The 11,033-nt window shown below is 43.4% G+C and overlaps 1 protein-coding gene and 1 non-coding gene across 2 annotated transcripts; one reads left to right on the top strand and one right to left on the bottom strand.

Moving 5' to 3' along the window:
- Positions 1-2,146: 2,146 nt before the first annotated feature.
- TRNAA-UGC (transfer RNA alanine (anticodon UGC)) lies at positions 2,147-2,218 on the bottom strand. Its single transcript has one exon. It is a non-coding gene; the product is annotated as a tRNA-Ala (tRNA).
- Positions 2,219-3,350: 1,132 nt separating this feature from the next.
- LOC141264612 (general transcription factor II-I repeat domain-containing protein 2-like) lies at positions 3,351-5,186 on the top strand. The gene has a single exon (XM_073676891.1). It carries the CDS (start codon positions 3,351-3,353, stop codon positions 5,184-5,186), a length of 1,836 nt encoding a protein of 611 aa, XP_073532992.1.
- Positions 5,187-11,033: the final 5,847 nt, after the last annotated feature.

The following is an 11,033-nucleotide window of genomic DNA, read 5'->3' on the forward strand; positions in this document are numbered from 1 at the left end:
CCATTCTCTGATAGATTCGTCTTTTGGATAATTTATTCTACACTTTTTTGGAGGCGAAATGTAGAGAAGAAACAACAATTCTGTGTTATTTTACCCCCTGTTCACTCCTCAGTATAACTGACAGATCAGCTTTTCTCCTGCAGTAGAAATGATAATAACAATATACAATTTATATCCTTCTTATGCTTTACTGCCTTTACACAAAATAAATCATCTTTTTCGTGGGGTTCACCGTATTCCAAGACTCAGACATTTTCTTTCCTCTTCTGCAGATCAGTGACGTCTCCATCCTGGGATTTCCAGAATTCCACCACTTTTCCTTCTTGTTACAATTTCCATGTTGAGGAATGTAAAAAAGGGCGAGTATATTATATTATATTATATGTGGCCCTAAAAATGTCATTACTTGTTATCATTATGTAATGAATACACGATAAAAAAGAAAATATAGTATCATCATAGAAAACCACCCACATTATGCCGCCATATGGTGAACACATACTACCGCCAAACTGAGCGGACGTCTAGTCTCTAGGGGGATGGAAAATATTGTCATATCATTTATAATACTTCCATCTACTTTCCCTATATTTATAGGGTCCTGTATGGTATAAATGTCCCCGGCAATGTACTATGTGAGAAGTGAAAACCGCTCTATAGTTGGTATAGTATGGCACTAGGATGGTGGTATTATTATAGAGGGGCGTTCTGCTATGTGGCATACATAAATCTTAGACAACATTGTTACTATGAAATATAAAATAACATCACAATACAATGTCCATATGGCAATGCACAACGAAGACCACCACGTAATGCTGCCATACAGTGCCCACATAATACTAACATAGAGTGTCCTAATAATACCGCTATATGGAGGAGATGTAATAATACCAGAATCAAAATAATGTCAGCGTAAAGAGTATTGTCAGCATACAAAATCCCATACACCCAACTAATAATGCCGAACTCTCATAATGCTGCCATACAGTGCACAAATAATACTCACATACAGTGTCCTAATAATACATCGATCTGGTGGAGATGTAATACCACTAATTGTGTCTAAATAGTAGAACAAAGTGTAACTACATGATGCCGTACAATGTTCTAATAATGACGGCAAATTGTTCCTAGATAATTCCTCATCATACCCGGATAGTCATGTCAGGGATAGAAGGGGAAAGTGTTCATATTCATAAGGGACCTGTCACTTCTCATAATGATGTACTTTTATTACATGGTGTAAATGCCGCTGTTCTCCTGAGTCTGGCGATGATTTTCTTCTGTTTCTGCTCCTCTCTCTTCCTGAGATATGGCCTCCTCTTCCCTGTATAGAAATCTAGTCTTTTTAACCAAGTAGACGTCTTCTCTGAGGGTGACGCCCCCTTGGCTAACAAGACTCAATTTATACACAGGGAATAGATAGCCATATCTCAGGAACGGAGAGGAGCAGGAACAAAAGAAAGACATCTCCCGATTCAGGAGAACAGCGGCATTTACACCAGGTAATAAAAGTACATATAAGTGACAGGTCCTCTTTAAAAATGTCATCAACTCGTCTTGTATTTATAGTTGTATCCCAGAGCGGCATAAACGTCACAGGTAGTGTAGTATGTTGATTATAGCGCCCCATGGTGTCCGTCACTTACTCTACATAAAATTTTCAAAAATAAGAAAGTATTTGCATATTACAGTCCAGGCTTTATCTTACATCCAGAAATTGTAGAATTCCCGCACATTAAAGAGGTCGTCCACTGCCCTGACTCAGGTACTTGTAGTAGAGGCGAGAGAGCCTTTAAGAGAACTCTTACATGATGCTTCAAAGATGGAGAGAGACTGCCATCTGCTGGCCAGACAAAGTCATGCGGAACCAACATATACAAGAGAAGTTGAAGGGAGAGCACATAACCCATACTATAAAATTTTATCATTTTTCATCCGATATGTGCTGATGACACTGCCCCCTAGTGTCCAACAGTTACTTAACATCAAATTCTTAAAAGTAAATCTATCTAATATTTAGTGCTGAGTTCTATCTTTGTGTTACATCCACACAGATTTGGTGCACATTTGCGGTGGATTTGTGCACATTTATTAGATTTCTGAATATTTTGGAAGTCATCTGGTTATTTATCACAAAACATGGAGATGCTGGGGATTGATCCCAGGGCCTCATACATGCAAAGCATGCGCTCTACCACTGAGTGACATCCCCTGTATGTGTCCTGTGCTCATATGTGAAACCCTAAGAGCAGGGGTCTCAAACTCGCGGCCCGCGGGCCAACTGCGGCCCGCGGGACAATATTTTGCGGCCCCCCGCCTGGAAAAGCACTTAGCCACCTTAGTCCCCTTCCCTCCGGTACTTGAAGAAGATGAAGTCGCCGCTCTGAACGCACTTGGTGCAGGTCAGCCTCCGGCGGTGTTACACAGCGGGCAGCGCTCCACCGCCAAGTACAGTACCTCGGCGTCTCACCAGGGGGAGTAAGTGGCGGTGGAGCGCTGCCCGCTGTGTAACACCGCCGGAGGCTGACCTGCACCAAGTGCGTTCAGAGCGGCGACTTCATCTTCTTCGATGGGAGGGACACGGAGAGGCAAGTACCGGGGGGGGGGGGGTAGGAGCTTGGGACCCCTCGGTGCACAGGGCGCGTTCATAGAGAAGACACGTCTCCCAGCTCGGGGCTTCCCTTGCGCTGGGAGACGCCATGACAGCAGCTTCTTCTTTTGTTTTCAATCTAGTGCAGGCTTGGAAGAAAAAAAAAGTGGGGCGTGGAGAGCGTGACTGACAGGCTCTCCAGCCTGTCAGTCACGCTCTCCACGCCCCACTTTTTTTCTTCTTCTTCCCAGTCAGGCGACAGGACGTTCTGCCATTGGAGGCCCTGCATGGGAGGAGGAGACGCAGGGGTTTCTCAATGGGCGTCTCCTTCTCCCTGGCTGTGTTGTGATCCAATCACATCAAAGAGTGTCACAGACAAGGAGTTTTTTTCTTCCTGGCTGTGACTCTCACTGTGATTGGATTGAGGCACATGGAGAAGGAGACGCCCATTGAGAAACCCCGGCGTCTCTTCCTCCTTGATGCTCAGTATTAGCATACAGGGCAAGAAATATACAGGGGGGCACAGCAGAGTGGAGGAGTGCTATTTTTATAAACCAGACCAGGTGCGTGCCCACCCTAAAGGTATTTGGCTACTCCTGTGAGTAAAAATCAGGTCCTCTTTAATGTTGCCGAAGGTCATGCTAGGCAGCTAGGGGGACTGGGAAACTCTATTTCCGCTCATCCAGAGCACCTTGTGCTGAAGTGGGTATCTCAAGGCACCATAGGCCTAAGTTTTTGCTACGCAGCCCCAAATATGTCTTGCTCAAAGCCTGCAGTGAAGAGAAAGATTGATGATGAGCACAGACAATTTCAGGAAAAGTGGGAAAAGCAATATTTCTTTATTGAGCACAAGGGCATCCCAACTTGTCTTATTTGCACAGAGAAAGTTGCAGTGCCCAAAGAATACAATTTGAAGCGTCATTACACAACTAGACATGCTGAGGAGTATGCAAAGTACCAGGAAGATGAGAGAGCCAACCAGGTTGCTAAACTTAAGACATGTCTGCTGAGGCAACAAGATTTCTTTAAGAAAGCAACCAAAGAGAATGATGCAGCAGTCGAAGCCAGCTACGTAGTTAGTATGATGATTGCTAAAGCAGGAAAGTCATTTAAAGAAGGGGAATTTATAAAAAAGTGCATGTTACAGGCTGCAAGTATTATCTCTCCAGAAAAGAAAGGTCAGTTTAGCAACGTCAGCCTTTCTTCCAACACCGTGGCAGAGCGCATTTCTGACCTTTCAAGTGACATTTATGATCAACTGTGTGAGAAAATAAAATGTTTCAGTGTATACTCAGTCGCTCTTGATGAGACCACAGACATCACCGACACTGCCCAGCTTGCAATCTATGTCCGGGGTGTTGATGACAATTTTGAAGTCACAGAGGAGTTGCTCTCACTAGTTCCAATGCATGGCCAGACCACCGCCCAAGAGATATTTCACCAGCTGTGTGATGCTTTTCAGAATGCTGGTTTGCCTTGGAGGAAGTTTGTCGGAATAACAACTGATGGAGCGCCATCAATGATCGGGAGGAAAAAAGGACTGGTGGCACTTGTTAATAAAAAAAAGGAAGAGGAAGGTTTAGAGGAGGTCATTGCTCTGCACTGCATTATCCATCAGCAGGCCCTTTGCAGCAAATGCCTGAAGTTTGACAACGTGATGTCTTTCGTTGTGAAATGCATCAACCAAATCAGATCCAGGGGCTTAAAACACAGAATGTTTCGTGCTTTTTTAGAGGAAATAGAGTCAGAATATGGGGATGTGCTCTACTTTACCGAGGTGCGTTGGCTCAGCAGGGGAAACGTATTGAAGAGATTTTTTGAGTTGAGAGCGGAAGTGAAAGCTTTTATGGAGAAAGATGGGGCTTCTGTTCCTTTGCTAAGTGATCCAAAATGGCTCATGGACTTAGCTTTTTTGGTTGATATCGCACATGAGCTTAATGTACTGAATAAGAGGTTACAAGGCCAGGGGCAACTTGTCAGTGCTGCCTATGACAGCGTGAGAGCGTTCTCTACAAAACTTATATTGTGGAAAGACCAGCTTTCTCAAACAAACCTTTGCCATTTCCCAGCATGCAAGTCACTCATTGATTCAGGCACACTATTCAGTCATGAGGAGTATGTGGATGTCATTTTGAGGCTACAGGAGGAATTTGATCATAGATTTGCAGACTTCAAGAGACACAGAGCCACATTTCAAATTTTTGCAGACCCCTTCTCCTTTGATGTGCAAGATGCCCCTCCAGTGTTTCAAATAGAGCTCATTGACCTGCAGTGTAACTCTGAACTCAAAGCCAAGTTTAGGGATGTGAGTGGAAAAGCAGACAAACTTGGGCAATTTTTAAGAGAATTGCCCCCCAGCTTCCCTGAGCTTTCCCGAATGTTCAAGCAGACCATGTGTCTATTTGGGAGCACATACTTGTGCGAAAAGCTCTTCTCTACCTTGAACTTCAATAAGTCAAAGTACAGGTCTAGAATTACTGATGCTCATCTTCAAGCTGTGCTGAGGGTCTCAACTGCTTCCTCACTTACGCCAAATGTGGCTCGGCTATGCAAGAGTAAGCGCTGTCAGATCTCTAGCAGCAAGAAGTAGGCAGATAAAGCCATGTTCAAACAGTTTATGTCCATTCATGTTCTAAAAGTTAAATGTTAAAGAACTGTTAATAAAGACATTTGAATCTGAATAATGATATTTTGTAAGCGCATTTTTTGTGGAAAACTTGATGCGGCCCAGCCTTACCCAGAATCTACCTCCAGCGGCCCCCAGGTAAATTGAGTTTGAGACCCCTGCCTAAGAGTATGTGTACATGTATTTGGATGCAGAAATTTCTGCATCTCTTGGCAGGAAAAACTCAGTGGCAAAAATGCGCATTTCGATGCGTTTTCGATGCGTTTTTCTGTGCTTTTTTTCCTGCATTTTTCTAGCGTTTTTAGACAGCAATAAATGACATGGAGATAGATAATGGAGATAGATTGATTAGATAGATAGACAAATATATTGACCTACAGACGTACAGAGAGACATTTAGAGATAGCGACAGACATATAGACAAATAATTGCACAACCACCCAACATATAATAACTTTGCACCCTGTGGAGCTTTTCAGGCAGCTTTTAATGATTAAATAAAAAAACGAAAAAAAAAATGACGTGGTGCCCCTCCCCATGTAACCAGCAAAGTGAATTAAAACAGACAACTGAGAGCTGATATTATCAGGCTGGGAAGGTCCCTGGTGATTGTGCCCTTCCTAGCATAAACATATCAGCCCGCAGCGGCTCCTGAAGTGGCGCATCACATGAGATACGTCAATTCTGGCACTTCACTTTTGCTCTCCCTGATTGCCCTGATGCGGTGGCAATTGGGGTAATGGGCCTTGTGTCTGATGCCAGCTGTGAATTGTCTAAAAACCCAGTTGACATCAAGCCCTGGGGTTAGTAATTGAGAGGCATCTATCAGACTCCCCCATTACTAACCCAATATTAAAAAAGAAAACACACACAAAAAAACTCACAATTTAAATAAACAGCCCCTGACACTGTCCCTGTTCACCATTTTATTAAAAAAAAAAGCTCCCCCGCAGCTCTGATCTAGTCCTCCAAATCCTATCTACTCCATGAATGGAAACCTGAAAAAGATAAACAGAGAGAAATAAACACAAGACGCTGTCCCTCGTTCACCACTTTACTCGAAAAAATGTTCCCATGCAGGTCCGACGTAGTCCAGAGATTCCCACAAAGTTCCCGAATCCATTGTCTAAAGCCCATGGACCCTCATTCTGAGGCTCCATCGGCTTTAGCAGCAGCCACTCCACACTGCTCCAGGGAAATTGGGAAGAGCGCCACTTTTGGAGAGGCTGCGGGCTGGTATTTTTAGGCTGGGAGGGCACCATAAACCAGGGACCTTCCCAGGCTCATAATATCAGCGCTCAACTGTCTGCTTTACCTTTGCTGGTTACAAAAAATGGGAGGAACCCACATCATTTTTTTCATTTAATCATAAAAGGCTTCCCGATAAGCTCCACAGGGTTCAATTTTACAATATGTCGGAGGGTTGTGCAATATATGTCTATGTCTGTCGCTCTGTCTATATGTCTGTCTGTCTATATACAGTATGTCTGTCTATATCTATTATCTATCTCTATAGATCCAACAAATAAAGAGACTTTCTTCTCTAATGATTAATGTAAAAATCCTTTACTGTTACATCAATTGAAAGGGAAATTCATATTAAAACTATTTCAAAAAAGAAAAATAGGGGAATGTGTAGAATGCAAAGAAAACAGACCCAGGGCACAATATAAAAACATTGTTATCAATGCAAGAAAATACCATCCGTATATACCTGACGACCTCTGAATCAAATCACCACATTGGTTCTAAATACAACCCCTGGCAAAAATTATGGAGTCACCGGGCTCGGAGGATGTTCATTCAGTTGTTTAATGTTGTTGAAAAAAAGCAGATCACAGACATGGCACAAGACTAAAGTCATTTCAAATGGCAACTTTAGGGCTTTAAGAAACACTAAAAGAAATCAAGATTAAAAATGTGGTACTCAGTAAGGGTAATTTTTTTCAGACCAAGCAGAGGGAAAAAATTATGGAATCACTCAATTCTGAGGAAAAAATTATGGAATCATGAAAAACAAACACACAAAAGAAAACTCCAATACATCACTAGTATTTTGTCGCACCACCTCTGGCTTTAACAACAGCTTGCAGTCTCTGAGGCATGAACTTCATGACTGACAAACAGTACCCTTCATCAATCTGGCTCCAACTTTCTCTGCTTTTGCCAGATCAGCTTTGCATGTTGGAGCCTTGTCATGGACCATTTTCTTCAACTTCCAGCAAAGATTTTCAATTGGATTGAGATCCAGACTATTTGCAGGCCATGACATTGACCTCATGTGTCTTCTTTCAAGGAATGTTTTCACAGTTTTTGCTCTATGGCAGGATGCATTATCATCTTGAAAAATGATGTAATCATCCTCAAACATCCTTTCAATTGATGGGTTAAGAAAACTTTCCAAAATATCAATGTAAACTTGGGCATTTATTGAAGATGTAATGACAGCCATCTCCCCAGTGCCTTTACCTGACATGCAGCCCCATATCATCAATGACTGTAGAAATTTGCATGTTCTCTTCATGCAGTCATCTTTATAAATGTCATTGGAACGGCACCAAACAAAAGTTCTAGCATCATCACCTTGCCCAATGCAGATTCGCGATTCATCACTGAATATGACTTTCATCCAGTCATTCACAGTCCACGATTGCTTTTCCTTAGTCCATTTTTACCTTGTTTTTTTCTATTTAGGTATTAATGAAGGCTTATGTTTAGCTTTTTTGTATGTAAATCCTATTTTCTTTAGGCGGTTTCTTACAGTTCGGTCACAGACAATGACTCCAGTTTCTTCTCATTTGTTCCTCATTTGTTTTGTTGTGCATTTCCTGTTATGGAGACATATTGCTTTAAGTTTCCGGTCTTGACACTTTGATGTCTTCCTTGGTCTACCAGTATGTTTGCCTTTAACAACCTTCCCACGTTGTTTGTATTTGGTCCAGATTTTAGACACAGCTGACTGTGAGCAACCAACATCTTTTGCAACATTGCATGATGATTTACCTTCTTTTAAGAGTTTGATAATCCTCTCCTTGGTTTCAGTTGACATCTCTCGTGTTGGAGCCATGATTCATGTCAGTCCACTTGGTGCAACAGCTCTCCAAGGTGTGATCACTCCTTTTTAGATGCAGACTAACGACCAGATCTCATAGAATCATAGAATGGTAGAGTTGGAAGGGACCTCCTGGGTCATCTGGTCCAATCTCCTGCTCAATGCAAGATTCACTAAACCATCTCAGACAGATGTCTGTCCAGCCTCTGTTTGAAGACGTCCATTGAAGGAGAACTCACCACCTCTCGTGGCAGCCTGTTCCACTCATTGATCACCCTAACTGTCAAAAAGTTTTTTCTAATATCTAATTTGTGTCCCCTCCCCTTCAGTTTCATCCCATTGCTTCTAGTCTTTCCTTGTGCAAATGAGAATAAAGATGATCCTTCTACAATGTGACAGCCCTTGAGATATTTGTAGACAGCTATTAAGTCTCCTCTCAGTCTTCTTTTTTGCAAGCTAAACATTCCCAAATCCTGTAACCGTTCCTCATAGGACATGGTTTGCAGACCGGTCACCATTCTGGTCGCTCTTCTCTGAACTTGCTCCAGTTTGTCAATGTCTTTTCTAAAATGTGGTGCCCAAAACTGGACACAGTATTCCAGATGAGGTCTGACCAAGAGGAGTAAAGTGCGATAATGACTTCACGTGATCTAGACTGTATGCTTCTGTTAATACATCCCAGAATTGTATTTGCCCTTTTTGCTGCTGCCTCACACTGTTGACTCATGTTCAGTCTATGATCTATTAGTATACCTAAGTCTTTTTCACATGTGCTGTTGCTTAGCTCTATTCCTCCCATTCCGTATATGCTTTTTTCATTTTTATTGCCCAGATGTAGTACTTTGCATTTTTCCCTGTTAAAAACCATTCTGTTAGTTGCTGCCCACGGCTCCAGTTTATTTAGGTCTTTTGGAATCCTCTTTCTCTCTTCTCTAGTGTTAGCTATCCCTCCTAGCTTTGTGTCATCAGCGAATTTAATCAGTTTACCCTCAATTCCTTCATCTAAATCATTGATAAAGATGTTGAACAATACAGGTCCCAGGACAGAGCCCTGTGGTACCCCACTTGAGACATTCAGCCAACTGGATGTGAAGCCATTTACGACCACTCTTTGAGTCCGATCACTAAGCCAGTTATCAATCCACCTAACAGTTGGCCTGTCCATTCCATACTTGGTCATTTTTTCAATAAGGATGGTGTGAGATACTTTGTCAAATGCTTTGCTGAAGTCAAGATATACTATATCTACAGCATTTCCCTGATCCACCAAGTCAGTGATTTTGTCATAGAATCTAATTTGATGCAGATGTTAGTTTTGGAAATTAAAATTTACAGGGTAATTCCATATTTTTTTCCTCAGAATTGAGTGATTCCATAATTTTTTCCCTCTGTTTGGTCTGAAAAAAATTACCCTTACTGAGTACCACATTTTTAATCCTGATTTCTTTTAGTGTTTCTTAAAGCCCTAAAGTTGACATTTGAAATTACTTTAGTTTTGTGCCATGTCTGTGATCTGCTTTTTTTCAACAACATTAAACAACTGAATGAACATCCTCCGAGCCCGGTGACTCCATAATTTTTGCCAGGGGTTGTATAAGATGGATAGGTATACACACATAGAATATCAATAACATTTACAATATAATTGGAGAGGTTTTTCTAATTTATCACAAAACATGGAGATGCCAGGGATTGAACCCGGGGCTTCATACATGCACAACATGCGCTCTACCACTGAGCTACATGCCCTGTATAACGGTGAGAATTTACTCCCAATTCCTGGATACTGAGACTGATAGGAGGTCACATAAGTGACGGACGATCCATGACGCCTGCGCTGCGGTTATATTTCTCCTTATTCTCATGTGACCATTCTGATACATTTCTTCTCCCTCCTTGTATTTGCTCCTCTGTTTTTGGAACTCCCATAACAATAAATAAATAAGAAAGCCGACACGTGCGCCACCGGCTCCCACTCACTGGTGGTCGTGACGCGCCCCCTGGGACATATTCCTTTTTGAGGGGAATACCCGGCACCGGATCAGATGGGGGGTTGTAGTCTCCGAGCGGCTGTGACCCGGCCCCGTGCCCAGGGCGTCAAGCTCAGTGTTATGTGGCAGTCCTACAGATGTTATTAAGAGTTCTTTTGTGTCGACTACGCCACCCGTTGTGATGCGGTCACTGTGGCCGCCGCTGCAGCAGGGTCCGCTGAGGCTGATGGTGGGTGCGCAGCTTGGTGGGATAACCCCCAACGGGAGGGGTATAGCCTCAGAGGGGACAGGCGCAGAGGATGGGGGTTGTGGTGGTGTAGTGCAGACGGCAGTGAAGACAGAGTCGGGTTGTGCAGTTAAGGGTGTTTACTTACTGCAGATGTTGTACTGGTCACTCCAGCTGCTAGTGACCACCCGAGCCGTGCTGCGTCCACCAGGTCCTGGATCCAGCCAACCCCCAAACAAGTCCGGAGCGTGGCCCTGAGCTCTCTTTCTGTCCCGTTCTCTGGCCGTCCCCACCAGTAATCCACCTAGGTCCAGCTCCCTCGGGCCTTCTGTTGGGACACCCTTGGCCCTGGGTTCCCTGACCCTTCATGTGGTGTGCCTTCGGGGTGGATGTGATGGGTGACCGTGGCAGACGCTGCCCACGGTCTCCGGTCTCTGGCTGGGGAATGTTTTTACCCCCACCAGCTTGGGTTCCGGTACCCTGTGCCGACTCCTCACCCGGTGCTTTAATTTGGGTTCTTGGGTCCTCTCTGTTTTCCCCTC

This window comes from Phyllobates terribilis, unplaced genomic scaffold (assembly GCF_046119375.1).
Source record: "Phyllobates terribilis strain yellow unplaced genomic scaffold, ASM4611937v1 Scaffold_4__5_contigs__length_816908805, whole genome shotgun sequence".
Lineage (NCBI taxonomy): Eukaryota > Metazoa > Chordata > Amphibia > Anura > Dendrobatidae > Phyllobates > Phyllobates terribilis.